The sequence below is a fragment of the Odontomachus brunneus genome, unplaced genomic scaffold, assembly GCF_010583005.1.
Source record: "Odontomachus brunneus isolate Ranch 3 - 2012 unplaced genomic scaffold, Obru_v1 Obru_scaffold_034, whole genome shotgun sequence".
Taxonomy (NCBI): Eukaryota; Metazoa; Arthropoda; class Insecta; order Hymenoptera; family Formicidae; genus Odontomachus; species Odontomachus brunneus.
The window spans coordinates 318,422-339,645 of record NW_022639484.1 but is presented as its reverse complement, the minus strand read 5'-3'; the positions used below and the strand labels follow the sequence as shown (position 1 = coordinate 339,645).

General features: G+C 43.0%; 1 protein-coding gene across 3 annotated transcripts in view; it reads right to left on the bottom strand.

Annotated features, from left to right (window-relative positions):
• Nucleotides 1-21,224, bottom strand: part of LOC116843640 (Down syndrome cell adhesion molecule-like protein Dscam2) — a 313,414-nt gene that overhangs the window by 127,888 nt on the left and 164,302 nt on the right. For all 3 annotated transcript variants that reach the window (XM_032814198.1, XM_032814200.1, XM_032814201.1), the window contains one exon: nucleotides 3,466-3,786. In XM_032814198.1, the coding sequence (XP_032670089.1) occupies nucleotides 3,466-3,786 (321 nt within the window). The remainder of the gene's footprint in view (nucleotides 1-3,465; nucleotides 3,787-21,224) is intronic.

Below are 21,224 nucleotides of genomic sequence, written 5' to 3'. Positions count from 1 at the left end.
ATGCATGTAGAGATCTTTCTCGAAACTTTTCCGATATTCTTAAGCTTCTGAATTCAGATGTGAAGGTACAGCAATATTCTTTAAAATTTTTCTGCTTGAAGCATTCACACTTGCGGTATGTACAAGCTGCGGAACTTTTGGATCAGACAAATATTACGCCAACAGACAACTTGAGATTTTGTATTAAAACATTTGTTTTCATCACATATTGAGCAATGCTTCTATTTATTTTTGCACGTACTTTCATTACGTAAAAGCATTTATAATTCTGTACAACCAATATGACGTAAACTTTGCAGAAAAATGACAGTATTCTGTCGGTAAAGTTTTCAGCTTTAGCATCCCTTTAATGACGGAATATCATACTGATGTGTTGGAAATCAAAATTGAATTAGATACTAAGAGAGGAAAGAATTAACGTGTTTCTGCCTGTGAATGCGAATGTATCATAATTATGACGCGATTGGAATACTTTTTTTATTTATTATTTAATTACTTCGATAAATTTGTTTTCAAACATCTGCTTAATCTTTTGCGCTCCAAGGGTTCCGCAGGGTAAACCGGTTTTAGAAAATCAGTGAGTGGTATATATAGTCAGTTTAGATTTAAATTAAAAATTCTGGAAAATTCCACGAATTTGAGAGAAAAACCTTAGCTAGTGAAAAACAGTGGCATCCACGGAGAGTTAATAATTTAGCTCATCTACTTGTCACTTCGCGTCGCGTAGCCGATCATCCTCTATACGTCATTGTGCATAAATGCATCCTGTACATTTTGGCAGCGCGTGGTGAACTGCGGATCTTGATCTTGGCAGTGAACGCTGGTTGTTAGGTAGAAGCGAGCGCGAGTTTAGGGCCATCCATTTACGACGGCGGCGGCAGATGGGGGAAAAGCGAGTGGAAAAGGGGGACCGCTCGCGATAAATGTAGTTGGCTTGGCTCTGCTCGAGCCCGCGATCATTCTTGCCGCCCTCCCACGTCGACTCGAGGGTTTAAAACGTCATTCCGAGGAACGGTCGATTACATTTACCTCGGCGGAGGCGGGAAACCCAAGAATGACGGGACGACCTGATAATACGAAAGACTGTTGATTTTCCGCCGGCGAATTCCGTCGGGCACTCGAGACGTGCGAAAAACATGCCTATATTTCGACTTCTCAACGAGTTCCCTTACTTTCTCGGCATTACTGTCTCGGCATTGACGTTAAACGTGCCTGATTGTGAGAAACAACCGCGACGAGCTGGTAGATAACGAATTTTTATAGCGGTCGAACATGTCGAGCGACATTTGTCGAACTTAAAATTGTAGAAAAATTTCGCTTAAAAATAAATAATACTATACGTGTGAGTAGAATATCCAACCGAAAATTTTGGCCATAATAAGAAAATTTGTTTAATAAAAGTTAAATATTGGATACGATAATTTAACACTAAAATGCCCAATGGAGTCATTTTGACTCCTTTAAGATCTCGTTATTTCAGTTCCTCGTGGTTTAAAAAAAAAACTTGGATGTTCTAAAGAGAATCATTTTGACTTTTTATCAAGAGACACGATAGTGTCTCGCGCCAAATGTACGCGTTAAGCGAAGCGACGCGAGACCGGCCGTTTACACATCTAGTTGATGGGAGAAAAAATTATCATTTCTGTCATAACGGCTGAACTGACGATGTTCTGGGTGAGTTCAATCGATTCCTTGGGTTTACATTATATAAGAAAACTGTCTTTATTTTTGTCCTACATGTCCTATTTAATTGTCAGTGTTATAAGAACAATATACAAACTATTTGAGATTTCTGTTTCTTAATTCTCATTAAATTTATATTTTATTCTGTGTCCATTCATCAAGTCTTTTTGTACTAATTGCAGGATGTAAGTGAGTAGTAATTTTGATGCATCTTACTGTAGAAAATTATAAATTTTTGAAAAAATTATGAAAATTGTAGTAATTTGTTCACAATATATATTAAAACATCTATATTTTGCAAATTATGTTCAGAAGTCATCATTGATACGAGTAATGAGGAACGGAGAGAATTTTATATATTAAAATCACAAGAAGTCTCAAAATGGAGGTTGTCGTTCCCGAATATTCCCGAATATATGGAGAAGGAAACATTATGATTGACCCACACGTAAATCTGGTTGTGTCAATATTGAATCTGGTCGGTGTTTTACCAGATTTATGCGTGGCCCATCATATCATTTTTCCCGTGTACTAATTAGTTGTTAACCATTACGTTGAACTATAACTTTATATCCCGATATAATTTTATATTAAACATCTTTTACATATGCCCCGAATTGTATTTTCATAAGAAAATAAAAGCTACTTGCGAAACACGCAGCTCAACAAACGTTGAAGGCAACAAACTCCCGTGGATAAGTATATTTATCTCCAGAACGAATTCAAGATTTTTAAATTGCGACGCGAAACTTCGGTGCTTTCGAGAAGTTGGTGACCGTCCACAACTTTTCAGAGAACGCGCGTGTAATTTTAATACCGCTCAGCGTCCCGACGGACACTGATATCCGCTACGTTATTTAACGTGGGCCGCCTTTTTACTGTGACTGTGAAGCAACACGCGCGCGCGACGCGAAGTTTAGTTACCGCGAAAAATCTCTCACGAAGAGCGAAACCTCTTTCTTAACCAGTTCTTCCTGTACAAAGGATTTCATAAAATTCACGTATGTAAGTTTTACTGCTCTTGACATATCTGAAATCACAAAGTTTCTCTTATAAAAATTTAAATCAAGCAGTAATTATCTCCTTAACGTCGACGATAAGTGATTTTTGCTAAATGGATATTAAACAAACAACACATTGTTGATGAACCACGAGAAGAAAATTCGTATTTTATTAGAACGTTATTTCTGCAGGATAGACTACAAGTTATCCCGTGTTTCGTCACAATAGTTTATAAAAACAGGAAATAAAAAGAACACAAAAGACTAGGAACAACGGTATACGATGTTGAAAACAGCGAATCAACAACGTGTTAGTTTATATTGGCTGAAAAAATAACAGGCGTAAAAGCGTTAATTGTTGCTTAAAATACTCAGCCGACGATACATGTGTATGTGCGTGTGTTAGCAGAATGTTTATAAACGTTCGTAACTCAACAGGAAAGCATTCACGAGATAAATCGATTTAACATGAATGAATCGAAATGTTACAATTACACGACGACCGGACTCGGTGACTTTTGACTCGAGTGGAAAGCGACTCGGGGTTGCTTGGGCGGGCACGAGGAGTTCATAAGGTCGCGCTATCATCGTGTCTCGCGCGACAGTGTCCCCGGACTCGTCTTTTTTCCACCTACGGTGCACGTACGTGGTCGTAGGGGGTGAGAGAGCGGGCTTTAAAGGACGGTGAAAGATCAATCGGTCGGAAGAGGGTGGACGGTCGCGAGGGAGTCGGGAAGAGAAATACAGCGTGGCATACGCGCTCTGTCTCTGTCTGACTCACCGGCCTTCACAGCGATTTCACGGCCGAGCACCTTGCCGACGCTGTTCGACGCCTGGCATCGGTAGACGGCCGAGTGCACGTCGTGCCGGTAGCTCTCGGCGCCGAACGGCAGGAAGTACATGGAGCCGTTCACCAGCATCTCACGGATGTGTAGTATCGGTAATACCGGCGAGCCGTCACCCATCAGCCAGTCGATCCTCGGCGATGGACTGCCGTGGGCCGAGCAATGGATCATTGCCCCGGTGTCGTTCGAGAACTCCACGCTAGAGCGCGGTTCCGAGACCAGCACCGGCCCTTGGCTGTCCAGCACCACTCCTCGTCCTGGAAACAGAGAAATGAAGCGAGACGTTAGAGAAGGGATATTCCCTTGCTCTCTTGCACAGACAAGACGCGAGACCTGACGGTGATATAAACAGTGTACGCGCGAGCTGTTGCCACGGAAGCGTCGATCTTAATTTTAACGAACTCCCGGAGTCCTGAATTTTTCACAAATTAAAGTTGAGGGGTAGCTCGCGAGATCGTGAATGATTAAGGTGGCGGACGTTCGTGTTAAAGTACAGTCTGGGGCGCTGGGGAGCAGAGGAAGGGGAGGGAGGAGAGAAGGTCGGGTTGAATAACGAAAAATCTCATTGCGTTTACCGAGATTCTTGAGCTTCCGCTTTCGTTCGCTTCGGAACTTTAATTTGACGTTTAATACACCGGGATATTCCGTGTTGGAGTTGAAAAATTCGCGGGCAGCAATAAACCTGCTTCTCCGCCAGCCGTTTCGATCGCGAAATCTTGAGTATATTCGCGGGGAAATGCGCATCGAGAGATTGCTCGCTGCGAAAATAATTTCGTGCAGTCTTCGGAAACGCGGAGCGGACGAGCCGCGTCGGTTGGATACGATCTCGCATAAATCTCTGCCAATTTTTCCGCGGCTTAGAGAGATGGAAGAAAGAAAGAGATAGGGAGAAACAGAATAGAGTAGAATCGTGTAGAGTAGAGTATATTTTCCCCCTGGGAAAGGGTTTGTGCACTCCTTAGAGTTACATATATGTCATATTAGGTGGATGCCGGAATCAGATTGTACAAAATAACAATATATTGGATCGTAATATATAAGTAATATATAAGTAATATATAAGTAATATATTGAGAGCGAGCGAAAGAAAGAGAAAGAGAGAAAGGGAGAGGGAGAGAGAGGGAGAAAGAGTGAGAGAGAAGAAGAAGAAGGCTTTCACTCCAAAGTCGAGATACGATAGTTTATGCAATATTCAAGGCGTATTCGAGGTAAGAAGTTTGCAAGATAAAATACACAAAGGCACAACGATATCCTACGCCGGATATCGCGATGCGTAGCATTCGGTTATGGCGAGAAATGTGGCGAGACGAGGCTCCGATTTTAAACGACACGCACTTGAAGGAACGATTCCGCTCGAGACAGAGCAATAAGGTCGACCCGATCGGCCGCTGGAATATCGAATCATATACATTCGATAGGACGATCGAAGCGGCTGTCCTTGATGCAAAATGCATTACCGCATGAAGAATGCATAAATGGCGTTGCCTGGCGCGACCATTAAATTCTTATCTTCCAGACGCGAACGTTATATTCCACTTTTCTCTGTATAGGAAGAAATCGAATTATTTTAAATTATTATAAGAATATAAATATATGTGCGCTCCTAAAGACATATAAGGTATATATTGAAGATTAAAGCTAGAGTTAGAAGATGAAAAAATTTGTTTGGAAAAATGACTTTAGTCGAAACTTTACGATGGATCTAGCGAGCAATCGCATTTGCATTAGACGTATCCTGCTTCGGGATCCTTCGTTATATCGGTAAGTAGGAAATAAGAGCTCAAGCTCGGGTTATAAAAGGTATCGACTTGCTCTTACGAGAAAAGAGAAGCGAGATAATGTATCATTTATATATTTAAAAAAATACGATTTTCATGTTATATTAAAGGACATAAGAGTTGCAGTTCGTCGACTTCAAGAAAAAAGAGAGAGAGAGAGATTTTTCTCTCTCTTTCTTTTTTCTCACACTCTCACACACACACACTCTCTCTCTCTCTCGCGAGTATCGAGAATAAAAATGCTATGGAAGAGGGATCTAACGGATTGATCGCTCCAGTTACGGCCACGGATTCGAGCAAGCCGTCTTTTCATCGGCAATAAAACGTATATCCCGTTCAGCGCGCACCACCGTGTCCTTTTTCACTCTTTCACTTCCAGTTTCGGTTTTCTGCCTCTCATATGAGGCGGTATCCGGTGAAAGATAACATAACGAGGTTATTAACTCGGTCGTGACGTAATCCCCTCTGCGATTTCACCGACGAATTCGGACTGGTGTGAATTAGTTAGACGATATTTGAAATATCGATGCGCCGAATAGGAAAAAACGCGTGTGCCGCCGGGAACCGGCGGATTTATTAATCATGAAGATCTCTTCTCGAACATTTTTCACAAATCGCTCAGACAATGATCGTCGTGTTGTCGCTAAATCGAAGAACGTAGAAATGCAGCTTTGTCTATCTGTAAAGTGTCTATCTTTATTTAATCTATAAAATGCTCGCACAATCGATAAACTTCAACTTATTATTATTTCTACACTAAAAATTACGTTTCACACGTAATTTTCCCAAATGTAAACAGGATCACTTATTTTCCTAAAGAGAAAATCGCACAATTTAAAGAATTTCGCAATGAGACTTCGAATCTACGAGAAGTTCGCGTCTCGTCCTTTTGAGCATTTTCGTCGTCGCGACTAATTCCTTCGTCCGTGGCTCATCATAAATGCGAGGATAGGATCCGACGTCGGTATCGTTGCTGCCTTTGCGACGAAATCGTCCTTTCATCGCCGGCAATATGCGCATACACGCCTACACGTGTTCAACGGCGTGCGAGCCATCGCCGTCGTCATCTGCCTCGTTCATCCGCGCGATCGCTGCATTTTCCCAACCCTCCCGCGCGCTTCGGCCTATCTCGCACGCGGTGACATATCCTGCGCCCGACGGGGGAAATCTGATAGTGGATCTCCACCGCAGCTGATGCCAGCACTTCCGCAGCTTTGGCCCCGGAATTCCGGAACCTTGTTTTCTGACGATCGAGGCGAACTTTAGTGCGGGGTTCATGAGCGGAAGAGAACAGGGGGCGAGGCAGGAACCAACGAGATTGTGGCCAGGAAAAGAGAGAGAGAGAGAGAGAGAGAGAGAGAGCACGCAAGATACCTGCAGAAATCGGTGCATTATGCATGAACGGCAGTTTGATAACCTGGACGTCGTTTCGTCCGGAGAAGCAGTGAGAGCGTGGCGCGATACATGGCGCAACATCGCCATACGGATCACACGCATGCACGGGCCACCACCATCACCAGCGACAGCAGCACACGTACACGCGCGCAAAGCGCATACACGCGAGGCAGGACCGACGACGTTTATGCACGGCGTTTCCTGCGTTCTACGGCCCCGATGCACCTGCGCCACCCCGGTTTACAGCTATGCACACCGGCATCGTCTCTATGCCGCGTTTATACACGCGCCATCTCCCATACCCCCGGTATCTCACTCTCCCCCGGCCGCTGTTGCGAGTCTAACCCTGTTTACCACCCTCGGAACGCGGCGACGATATACCGGATCACGCGCTCGTCTCTTCGAAGCGACTTACCCGCTCCGCCGGTGAGTTAACGCGCCAGCATCGCGAACCACCACGGAAAACCGGGTCTTTCGCGGTCGATGCTAAACGAATTTACGCTTCGTTAGCGGGAATACGCGTGCAGATCGCTGTTACGGCGCGTCTCACGCCGCACGGCAACCTGAATCCGCGGAAAACACGCGTTCTCACGCCCCGAGCACACGCGGTTACGGTTTTCCCACGTTGAGGAATTATTCGCGCGAGACGCGAATGCGTGCTGCATTGGGAATCTGCGGCGGGTATACCGGTGCTAAAGCCGAAGGAATCTGCACGACGTTCACTACACATTTTCGCGTTTGCTACTTTGCTCACCGCTCGAAAATACGGAGCCAAACTGCTTCAATTTCCATGCCATCAAAGCAAAATTACATTATTAACTCTTACAGCCCGGGCAGTTTTTAGGTGACTTTTACAGTCTTTGAACTACAACTTTTCCATATACGTCAAAGGATAAACTAATCAAGAACGTGACATCCCCGTCACACCAATATAGTGACTTCCCGGATTATATAGTAACTATTTTTCCAAAATGATTTTTGTTTTCTTATTTAATCATACAGAGACTTTTTTATATTAGAAATTTTTATATTAGAAATCACGAAAAAACTTATTTATTTATGTTTGCATTATTTATTAAAATTTATTATTTATTAAAATTATGCAAAAATATGTAGTATGTCTAGCGGTAAAATAAAGAATTCTCGCACGCGCGCGCGCGTTTGCATGTAGATTAGGTCATCGAATCGTCAGACACTCTGTATATGATAATAAGAACAAAATCATAATATAAAACAAAATGTTATTTGCGTACATTTTTTCAAAATATATTACTGATCAAAACATCAAAAATTTCTACAAATATTTTTATTTTTTGAATTTTTATTAAGAAGTTGTTTAAGATTTTACTTTTAAAAAATTTTTTACTAATTCATGTGCAAAATGTAAATAATAATAAAAAAAATAATAATTATAGTTATATTTCATAAAATTGCTGTGACACCACTATAGTGACTTCCCCGATTATAAAGGTTAACCCTCTGTATACAATTATTAATTTTTTTAAACATGCAGTGCAATCGGGGTCAAATTCGGGTAACTTTGAATTATCTAACTTTGTTGAAAACCAATATTCTTGAACAATTTTTGTCTCATAAATATGGAAAAATCTCAGCTATAGCAGCGCAATAAAGTCCAAATTTACAAATAGATCTGCGCTATTTAAAAATTGTTCCGATCCGTTTATGAAAATTGATCATTGGTCGAATATTTGTTCGGGTCTCACAAAAACTCAACATTGCGCGCGAACCACTACAATGTCATCGTCGGTAATTACCTTATGTGCGTGTGCAGTACTTTCTCGTTAGAGCAATAAAAAGATACGGTTAGCGCTGAAAATGACTGTAACGTGCAGTGAGATTAAGAATTTTTTCCTCTTGTTGCTCTGTAAACAAAATGGAGAAATAAGAGGGAAATAAGAGACCACCGGGAGAAATGTTAACGTTTGCATTTCCCGCGCGAGAGCTCGGAAGGAGACGGCGTACACGAGCACGTAACGTAAGACAGTTCGGAAGAGCACGCTGAGGAAACACAGAATTTCCGCTGTACGAGCGAGCATCAAAGAACTGCCACGTGCACGGACATATAATCCGAGCGACGTAGTTGCGCGACTAAATATCCGGGGACCGCAAACGTTTCCCTCCCATTACCCACCGCGACATTTTTATAAATGGCACGGATCCGGACGATGTTTGCACAGAACGTTCATCGCTCTATTTTTCGTTTCTCCGCGGCCCCACGCGGAGCACGTTCGTTTCGCGGTGGTAATTTCGAGCGCGGCGCTATTACGCCGCGCGTACATCGACCGTCTTGGTCCCTTAATGTCGTGTAGTTGACAAGAACGGAAAGGGGGGAAAGGGAGAAGAGGAGAGAGGCGTGCGCGTATTCCTCTCGGTTTCGGTCTCTCGCGCGCGCGCGCGACGTGTCCCGGTTCGCACATTTGCATGTATCACGCGCGCCTGACTGTGTAATGAAGGGGAAACGCGATTCGCTCGATCATAATGAATTCCGTCTCCGCGCTCTGAAAATTGCGCGCGATCGGCTCCAGGCCAGAGCGCGCGTCCCGCTCGAATAAAAATCCAATTAAGCCGGCGGATTAAACCGCGGCATCTGCGGCCCTTCGTAACCGTTCAACTGTGCGCGCCTGTACGCGTCGCAATTGAATATAGTGGTAACTTGCGCGAGAAACTACTTTAATCATTTTCTCGGCCGACGGGATACGTAAGGATTAACCGCGCACGCGCGTTCCCGTAGTAAGGACGAATTGCGCTGCACATTCTCTCTCTCTCTCTCTCTCTCTCTCTCTCCCTCCCTCTCTTTCCTCTCGTTTTTTCGTTTTCAGGTATAGATTTTTACGATCATTACGTCACGGCCGGCGAACCGAATCGAATAGTACGAGGAAACAATGGAATTTCGTCGCACGAAATATTTCCGTCATTGTCGACGCATTTCAACGCATTAGATGTGCATTGGATGCTGCGTCTGCCAACCGCGATGCAACCTACCGCATCGGTATACAATAATGCACCATTGTTATGTGCGCCACATTTACATATACGCAATTTCGCACGCTCCACAGCCCATCCTTCCCCAACTCGACCGACCACCCACATGTGTACACCCATCCGTACGCGTTCGATGCTCCTGTGACGTCATGCAATCGCGTATTTGCATCTATGCGAGAATTACGCGCGGGATATACAGGACGGGAGAAAATTAACAAATAAAATAAATAATCGAGTTTTCGCGCGCCGTTTACATTCGCGAGCTTATTCTCAACACACGCGCCGCTAACAAAATACTATCGTTACAGTAATCGTGTTGATAATAAATGATAAAAAATATCATTAATAATAAGCGAACAAACATCCTTCACGTTTCTCACAGGATATGCTATAAATAAATAAATAAATAAATATATATATATATATATATATATCTCTCTCTCAAAACAACCTTCAATTGAATTAAACAAATTCAATCTCAAAATTGTACACGACGAACTAAATTTAATATTTTATAACTAACTTTAATAGTTGGGAGGATACCTATGTCACATATGCAATCACGTTTCAGTCCTATTAACCTTTTACAGTTATCTAAATTTTTTAAATTCAAATTCCTACGTTGAATCTGGATCGATTCGATTTGACTCGATCGCGACCAAATCTACGTAAACCTGAGTACCTCAGTTCTTTTCATTCCCAAATTTTCACTGCACTCGCTGACGATTACCGTGTACCGCAAGTGAATCGGTGTAAACAATTGCATCTAATGGACCGATTCCAAATACGGCACGAACAAATGTTAATCATTGGATAGACGCGAAATCGTCCAGTGCGAAATCACGCAAAAATCGCACGTAATTTGTAGGGGGCTCGTATCCTCTTCTCGCGCGCTATTTTAATCCGCACGTTGGCGGCTTTTCGAGTAGTCATCAACCGCGCGAGCTGGTGGTAGTAGCCGCATTTATGCATCTGACCTAATGACCCACGCGGTGCAGTGCATTATACCGTCGCGCTGCATCTGTTCTCGGTACGCTGTACAATACTGTGCATTATCCACTTCATTTTCATTCGACTACGCATTATTTCATGCTCGCCTTCAGCCCCTTACTTTGTGTCCCTGTGTACGTGTTTGTGTGCGCGCGCGCGTGTGTGTATATATATACAAAGCATCATTTTGTACGTTAGATCGGATACTTAATTACGGCAGTGCCGAAAATAACGGATAATGCAACGCAAAATCGTATTATACACACTGAGAGAAAAATTATTAATTAAAATCAATAAATATTTTTTTGATGGGTGCCATAACATATTTACTTAAATCTACATTCTCTTTATTTAAATCAAATACCTGTTTACTTGTTTTGAATATTTGGAACAATATTTGTTGCCATTAACGTATTTACTTAAATCTACATCCTCTTTATTTAAACCAAATATTGTTTATTCAAAACAGATAAATAATATTTTATTTAAATAAAGAGAATGTAGATTTAAGTAAATATGTTAATGGCACCCATTAAAGAGAAACATTTGTTGATTTTAATATAACTCAGTGTAGCGATCGGAATCGTCGAGCGAAATATCGGTTTCGGGGCCAAATGTTTTATTAAATTAATATCTCCGTGAGCGCGTGTCGCGCGAGTACAACCGACTTGTTTTCTCGGGGCATCGTTTTACGCCTATTCTACAGTTGCGTGAACGTGGTTGTAAGTAGTTGTAAGTGATTACGACAACCAATCAGAGTAAAGTAATCAGTGAATAAAACATTCGGATTGGTTGACTCTTACGTTCACTTACTACGCTTACGCAATTGTAGAATGGGCTTTAAACTGTTCTAACGTGACGCCGCGTAAGTAAGAATCAGCGCGCGAGACGCGCGTCGCGATATAAGTACCGAATGCGTCTGGCGCGTTGCGCCGCTATTTGGCGGGCAAATGAATGTACATCGATGTACGGCCTCTCTTGTATTTAGATGCGTGCACTCTCATCTCGCTCCCTTTCCATCCGCGTCCGACGTGCTCGCGCCAAGTGGCCCGTATATTCAATCCCGCCGTGTATGAGCCCGTACGAACGAACATACCGGATAAACAGGGTCTAATTAATCATAGAGTGCTGGCGCAGGCAGGTGCTCGCGACCCTCATGCAAAGCATTAATTAGCGAAATCTAAGTTTAAGGGGCAAACGTACGGTAAAAAAACGAGTTTTCTTACAGGACGCGGCGTGCGCGAATCCAAGCGGTGGATTTATCGCGGATTTATCGATTGCACGAGTAATTTTGGGCTCACTGAAAACGTTACGCAGGCGCGTATTCGGTCGTCCATAAATTATCTTCCATTAAGCGCGCGAAAGAGCCACCTATTGTAATTTTAACAGTTAATGTACTTGAAAACGGCTCTGTCAAACGGTTTAATCCATGAAATTAGATAAATAGATCGGATAACGTCGATAAGCGCGCCAATGATGAAGCTCGCTTCGTTCCATTTTAACTAAATTAAAGATAGCATCGTTTTCGCATCGTCATCAATTATAACGAGGATAACCGTCCAACGTACGTTCGTTATTCGACGGTCATGAAGAGTTCTCACTTTGAAGCTGCGACTGGACTCGATTCATCACATAATTTGAGCGGGTAAGAACAAGAAGAGAAAAGTAGTAGTAGTAGAAGTAGCAGAAGAAGAAGAAGAAGAAGGGCAATTTTCTGCAGGTTGTACATTATATGCCTGTGGAAGTTTGAGTTCCGGCTCCGAGAAAGTTTCCTCAGCGTATACATTGTAATTACGGCGCAGCATCATTTACACGCCGTAGTCACGCGCTACCCTCCGATGCGTCAGCTTAGTCGCACCTGTTTAATGAAGTATTCTCACGCCCGCACTTGTGACTTTAATAGCCCATATTTTGCAAAATACAACGTGCTCTCTCTCTCTCTCTCTCTCTCTCTCTCTTCCTCATTATAAAAGCACGATAAAGTACACGGATACTTAATCAAAATATTACAGTGATTCTCTTTTAAGGTAAAAATGGCGCCTGTACTTGCCCAACATTCCTGAACTCAGGATATGCCTACTGATATTTCTCTGCTCGATAATTACTTCTTTTTTTGGCTGCACCGGAACGTACGTTACGGTGGCCTCTTAGCCTTTTGTGTAACGTCTCGATAAATCCTGTGAGCGTTATGTGAAGACCACGGGAGTTTTCTCCGTGCGATGCGGATATAGCTGCATTGTTCGGGCAAACGAGACGTCGTCGCGTAGGATATTTGCGACAAACACGCAACGTGCATTCGTGCGCGTGTGTGCTGTTGCGCAATTACGCTCGTCTGTGGGAGCGTTGTCTCTCTCTCTCTCTCTCTCTCTCTCTCTCTCTCTCTCTCTCTCTCTCTCTCTGTCTCTGTCTTTCACGCTACGTGCATCAGCGCGCTGCAGGTACGTAGTACGTATCCGGTTTTCCCGTCGCGATGCGACGTCTAGCCGCGCTGCAAGCGCAGGTATGCACCCGGCCGGTAGTACGGGACGGCGTTGACTGTGTAAACGTTGCAGCCACCGCGGAGGTCGCCGCGGGGGCGGCAGTACGCATTCTCAGCGCTGCGGCGCGCCCCGCGCTTCTGATTAATTACAGATGCGCCGTCATCGTTGCAACGGAGGTGCATTGGCCTCCGGGGCATATTATCGCGGCACTGACGGAACCGTCAGTGACGAATTAACGGAGCGTTGTCAGACGCGGCTATCTACCTATCCGTCTTCTCCGAGCGCCCTTTCTTATCCGGCCCTTATCGTCGGGCCCGACGACGACGAGGACGTAGTCGACGCCCTTCGATCTGATATATTGGCCAAGACGGATCGTTCTCGACCGACGGGACGTGCCGGAGTGACGGCTATGCCGCGCGGATTTCTCGAATGCAAACGTTCGGCGCGAGCAGCCGAGAAATTGCCGCGACGACTCGTATATCAACGTTCCCTTCGTTACGCACCATTACGCGATAATTCCGCGATTTAAAGAGTAGATTCCGCCACGCCGCTCTTATTCGGACTCTTCTCCCGCAGAGAGAGCACAGAAAGAAATTTGAAGGCGACTTTTCCTTACAAACGTACTTGCCGTCGTGTAATTTTTATTGACACGAACTTCTTAGCGAAGTTTTCTCATCAAAAGAAGTCGCGTCAGGATTTATACAGAATTATTTTATCCTAGAAATTAATTTTCCGGAATTTCTATTGAGCTGAAATCTCCTTCATTAGTCCTTCTCTCTGAAATACTATACCTGTCGCCCCATAAAGAGACGAACGTTGAAAATAAGATAAGATCTCGGAAGTATGATTAAGCATAGCTTCAGCTTCGTGGATTAAGTCTCGGAAGGGCTGAGGCGTAATCAGAAATTCTTGTCTAGCGCCATATAGCATCGCGATATTATTTCTAAATCTGCAACGAACTGTTTGCAAAAGTCGCCCGGAGAAACTGTACGGCATGACGACGCTGGTAAATTAAGGGGCGTTAAATTGCAATTAAGACGCTATAGTCGCTGCCGGGCACAGCTTAAATTTAAGCTATAGCTATGGCTGTTGACTTAAGGAACTGCGAAGCGAATTGCGCGGATCTCGACTTTGGTTCCGCGCGAATTTTCACGGCAAACTGTTGCAGAACGTAACGATTTTTCGTACCCGAGAGAAAATGTAATTAAGACGATCGCACGAGTAACAACACAATCACAAAAAGATTATATAGATCTGCGAAATATGACTTCGCGTAAAAATTAAAAGATGAATACAGGAATATATAATTTAAAAGAGTGATTCTCTCTCTGTTTTAGAAGATAAAAATTAAAAACTTGGGATATTACATTCGAAAAATGATGTGAATTACCAGGTCTGTAAATATGAACCCGGAATTTGCCCATAGATGGCCCTAGCTATCAATGTAGTTACCGTCAAACCGCGTCATTGGCGCCATTTCCTTATTGACATCTCTGACAAAGATTTTCAACTCACAACAATACAACAAGTTTAATACAACAGCATAGTTTGTAATAGCGTTGAACATGTCAAATTTTGTGTCTGGAAACTACAATTTGCGGATAGCATTGATTTTCTGTTACCATTTGAAGAAAACTGCTGCAGAATCGCATCGAATGCTTGTCGAAGCTAATGGTGAGCATGCTCTTGGTAAATCACAGTGCTTTGAGTGGTTTAAAAAATTCAAAAGTGGCGATTTTGACGTGAGAAACGAAGAATGTGGAAGACCACCGAAAAAGTTTGAAGACAGCGAATTGCAAGCATTGTTGGATGAGGATGACACTCAAACGCAACAACAACTCGCGGATCAATTAAATGTGACACGAGAAGCCGTCTCCATACGTTTGAAAGCTATGGGAAAGATCCAGAAGATGGGAAAATGGGTTCCACATGAACTGAATGAAAGACAGCAGGAAAACCGAAAAACCACTTGCGAAATGCTGCTCGCCAGGTACAAAAGAAAGTCATTTCTCCATCGAATTGTGACTGACGATGAAAAGTGGATATATTTTGAGAATCCTAAGCGTAAAAGATCATGGGTAACTCCAGGCGAACCATCGACATCGACTGCAAGTCCAAATGGCTATGGACGGTAGACAATGCTCTGTGTTTGGTGGGATCAGAAGGGTGTGATCTATTATGAGCTGCTAAAACCTGGCCAAACCGTTAATACTGAACGCTACCGACAACAAATGATCGATTTGAATCAAGCTTTGCGTGAAAAACGACCAGAATATAAAAAAAGGCAACACAAAGTGATTTTGCTTCATGATAATGCACCATCACACACAGCAAAACTGGTCAAGGAAACGATTGAGGCGTTTAGTTGGGAAATACTTTCGCTTGCGGCTTACTCACCAGACTTGGCTCCGTCCGATTACTATTTATTTGCATCGATGGGACACGCACTTGCTAAGCAGCGCTTCACTTCTTACGAAAATGTACGAAAATGGCTCGATGACTAGTTTGCCTCAAAAGAACAATAGTTTTTTTGGCGTGGCATCCATAAATTGTCAGACAGGTGGGAAAAATGTATAGCTAGCGATGGGCAATACTTCGAATAAAATATTTTTTATCATTTTCATACAATAAACGTGTATTTTCTATACAAAAATTCCGGTTTCATATTTATATACCTGACAAATACATGACGTATACATGACAATGTAATCTGGGAAAGTCTTTCTTGAGAAAATTGGAGAAATTCAAATGTTACGTTCAAAGGAAAAGAGACGTCATAGGACGTCATAGGACGTTCACGAGAAACGGTTCAACCTTTACAGGTGTGACTATCGCGATGGTGATTCGCGATGAAGATCAGCCAATTGCAATTTCGACTGGACTGGAACGTGGAAGTTAGGATCGTTCGAAGTACACGTCAGTTACTTCGTTATCGCTTTAATCTCTGTTTACTGTTTCCAGCAGGCACAAACCTAATTGCCACAGCAGTGAATTATTATGATCATAAACTCGCCCGCGCGGAATTGCAACGCGAAGTGCGGCGATGCAGCTGCCCACGTCTAGATATCAATTTCCTTTAGTTAAGATCGCAGTTTTGTGAGGAGCATCACCAAATCGCCCTTTCCGATATCGATAACGCGGTCTACTACTACGGGTAATGTAACTCCTGTGATCTTCGGTTAAACTCGCATCGCTGGGCAAGATGATCAAAATTCAACTAAACACGGATCGTCGATCAGAGTTAGTCCTATATAACTAGAGTTTAACTTGCTGCAACAATAATCAAAGTGTTTCCCGCAAAAACATCGTGTAGTACACGTTATGGCAAGTGATTATCTTGTATATTCGCCTGAAGGGAATATGCAACCGTTCTATAGATACAGAACTTCCTCCATAGTGAATAATTCAACATTATGCAAAGGGGTGGAAATATCCCGCGTTATGGTTTCCCGCGCTATAAATGCCGATGAATCTCATTATCTTACGTTTTTGCGAGATTCCGTACGGTTGAATAAAGGGTTTTCTGCGTGCGAGCACAACTCTAATTAACTTATTTTTTAACTACTACGCGCTTCTCTGATTCAGAGAGGAAAAGAGAGAGAGAGAGAGAGAGAAAAAGAAAAAAGAGAGAGAAAAAGAGCATATAGCTATGTGATATTAAGCTATGTGAACATATAATATGAGATATTAATTTTCAAGAATTTTCAAGAATACTTCTCATACCTGTAAAAAAATTTCCTTTTTATTCGTTTTAATCCAAGAGGTATACGCCGCAAATGATAACGATGGTTGTACTTGCAATCACATAATATGCACACACATACAGAATATATGTGGAGTTTTATATATTTTTTACATATTTATAATTTTTCTTTACATTGTATGTGCATCTTTTTTCCGTACAATTTTGCGGAACAAATTTTTTTCAGAGGTAATAAAATTAAGAAAAAACTCGTTATTAGCTAAGAAAGTGACGTCCATCTTCAAATATCTTGAGCATTCAACTCTGTAAGAAATTAACTTTACAGAACTCGTCGCTATTGCATAGCGCGCATTAATTGACTAATTTCTTTTTATTAATATAATTATTTAGTATTAATATATGATTAAGTAATTACCGCGGTAGAGTAAAAATATTACAGGATTTTTTATACTTTAACCATGCTTTAACAAGTTCTAGCTGCACACGAGCATATAAATCCAAACATCCTGTATAATTCATGGATGTGTAAAACAACAAGTTTCCCTCTCGTCTCTTTTCTCATAATCTCTTTGTTATGTATTCTTTTTATTGGCGTTGGAAATAGAATATCTGATGCAACGCGTTCCAACGCTCGTATGCGAGTGAACTTGCAAAATTGAACAAAAATGTGTCCTCTACCATTTTGCAGATAAACACAGTAACAATATCAATTTCGTCGTTGTTGCAACAGACGAGACAAAAGAAGAAATCTGAACGATTTAGTCGCGAATGAAATTTGCGTGTCATTTGTATGTATCCATCATACTTTAATCGATCGTGGCGTTTAATTCTTCCAAACGGGTAATAAAATAGCAATGTAATAAGATAGACGCGTGCGTGTGTCAAAAAATTGCCTTTTATCTCATATCGCTACGTCGATTCATTAGCAAGTTTGCAAACGAAGTCGCGGCTTCGGCTCGGCGTTAACGCCAGACTGAGCGTGCCACCTGCTGTCGCACCGACGTACTATATTTTCGCTCGTCTCTCTGAGGTGACTGACCCATATTTGGTGGAACGGACGGCGTTGTGGGGCGATCACGTGGCTAGAGTGAGCGGGTAGTCAACGCGACTATCCTTGTCGAGGTTGCGGAGTGTGGCAAGGCCATCGCCGCGGCCGCTGTGTCTTCCTTCGCGCGATAACGCTTTCCAAAATAGCCTCACGTAATCCCGCTATTGTTTATGCATCGCCTCCTGACCTACGCTGCGAAAGGTCGATTAGCACCGGCCGATCGAGGGCGCAGATCAATACAAGCGTCAATAATTCTACTTGTAGCGACTTGAAACCGCAAAAAAAAATTATCGCGCTTTCGATGGTATCGTCTTTCCGTGGAATGAGGATCAAAACATAATCGTACGAATAACATCAGTTTTTGTGTTTGCGTTAAAGTATATATTCATTTATGTTAAATATCATTTATGTTAAAAACCAATGGGAAACCGTGGCTTGGATTTGAAATCAAGTCAGTGTTATGCTTTTGACGGACATAAGATGCAGTTTTGTTACTATTACGTGTATCTTAATAGTGAATATGCTTTGCTGCAATCGTGTGATTACATATATGACGATTAATTAATTTATTAATTTATTTTACATATATGACGATTAATTTATTTTGATTAATAATTTGTTAAGTATTTTAGTCAAAGAAAATTTTAATCCGATTATTATCCGATACTCTTGCACCATTTTGCGCTGTTCTCGGTAAACATGATAAATCAGGTCAAACCACCATGTGTCAATAAGATATTTATGCTTTCGGTAAATATACTGAGAGAAAAATTATCTTAAAATCAACAAATATTTCCTTGGTGGGTGCCATTAACATATTTACTTAAATCTACATTCTCTTTACTTAAATCAAATATTGTTTATTTAAATCAAGTAAACAATATTTGACTTAAGTAAAGAGAATATAGATTTAAGTAAATATGTTAATGGCACCCACTAAGGAAATATTCGTTGATTTTAAGATAATTTTTCTCTCAGTGTATGAGGATCTTACATTTAATCAATTATTATGAATTATAATTGTAATAGTCAGATTGAAAATTTGTCTCAATTCTTGCTTTCCATTGTTGAGAGCTTTTCGTGCGATAGTAAAACCACAGTTTGCTCAGAGCGACGAGCGATATATCTGGCGCTACCAGCATCTGTCGACAGATCCGTATCTCTTGGCGCAATATAAAATGGTGACAGCAGCTATCATAAAGCACACGAAGCCCGTTGTCGTAAAGCCCCGACGCTGAAATCGCTACAGCAAGCGACAATACTTCTCCGCTGTTGATTAAAACTCTCGAGTCTCTCATTGTTCTCGAATTCATCCTTTCGCGAAACTTTTTAAACTATAACGCGCGGTGGAACTTCGCACGTATTACTCGCGCACGTATCCGCGGACAGTTCGACTTACTTCTCCTCAAAATTGAAGCCGTACATCACGATCTCCCAACGACGTTGCGTCTTCGGACAGCAGGTTCTCGGAACTTTTCAAGTCGCAGTGGAACGCGTACGGTAAATTACCGCGTCTCCCCGCTCGGCTCTACGTGTGCGCGAGCTACGTGGACAAGCATACACAGACGCGAAACTTGGCTGCATTGCAGCTCGGCGATGTCACCGATCCGGATTTCGGCGGCGCGCGCTTAGAGTTTAGGAGCATTTGATCTGGATCACGGTTAATTTCACCCCCGGTTATGGCGCACAATGCCGTACCAATCGCGCTGCGACCCCGTTGCATCAGACGGTCCGATTGGTCCAGCCGGCGTATACAAACGCACACACGACTTACACAAGGCACGCGCGCGCACGCACGCACACACACACACACACACACACACACACACACACACACACACGCACGCACGCGCGCGAGCGACACACATGCCAGAACACACAGCAGCAAACTGCCGGATAGAGTCGTGAGGCGGATCAATCCGCGGTGAAGCCATCGACTTTGGCGCGCCGGGTTTCGTTCCAATCTCGTCAAATCCGCAGCAGCTTGCATCACTTCATAAAAACAATACGGCGGCGCGGGCGAAAACGCGAGCGTCCGCGATTTTTCGATACCGACCGGCGGACGCGGTCGGCCGATTTTTGTCCCCGTGAACACACCGGCAGCACGTTCGCCGAGCTTTCGCTTACCGTCGCGGAAAAAATCGGCTGCTCCGCGTGCAATCCCATTGTTTCCCCAGCGAGCTGAAGGATTTTATCTCTCGTCGGTGTATCGAGTTAACTTATTTGTAGATAGTTTATCGGAGCGAAATGTAAATCGTGCGCAACGTATACGTGTCTTGTAATTGAATTTGCACGGTATTTTCATCGGGGAATAGCTCAAATACTTCCGCGAGTGCAGTGATCGTGCGACACCGCCAACTGCGACGGGCACATCGAGTATTACCTTTTTTGCTGGAATTATACGATATTCCTCACAAATTTTCGTCCCGCGCGGACCCTCTGAAATTTTCTTCCTTCTCTATTCGCGGCGCTTTAAATAGAAGTGCCGCATGCGACCCCGATTTTGCCGAATAATTTCAGGGAATTCCGCGTTGAAACCGCGGCAGATGTTGCCCCACGAAGAATCCGCGCTGAAGATTGCTTTGCGCGTTTATTAACATCGCCTCGTGTTAAAATTCCGATACGCTTCTGAAATTTAGGACACGGACACGGCAGAACAATTACGGAAAAGTATGCGACCGTCCGGTGCATACACGCTCCGCTTTACCGTTACGCGATATAACAAATTCCGATATATTCGCCGATATATCCGAAATAAATATCGAGTCTCACTTTAACGACCAAGGGGGACGGGGATATCCCCGATATCTCAGACTATTATTCCCGTTTGCTGACATTAATTTTATTATTGGGCAAATGTATTCCTCTGTGTGTGCAACACACATTTCATCCATCATAGCTGACGGAAAAATCAGATTTGGGGAACGTATGCATTGGAAAACGTTTATTGGACCGATCCTCGTAATACGAGGGAGCGTTCGTCGAAGAACGAACCGTAAAAAAATCACCCTGAACGTACCTGTGCATTGCCCACGTACCACCGAAATAGCGTCGAAGAAAGAAGAGATTACCGCACAAATAATTGTTGGCTGATACGCGACACTAGATTGTTCACCTAAACATTTCATGATGTAATCGTTCATCGAATGTATAAAAGTCACAATCTCATTGAATCTCACTGAAAAAAGTCATTTGAGTTTGACTGAATTGTATCATCTATATGCGTGCGTGCGTGCGTGCGTGCGTGCGTGCGTGCGTGCGTGCGTGCGTGCGTGCGTGCGTGCGTGCGTGCGTGCGT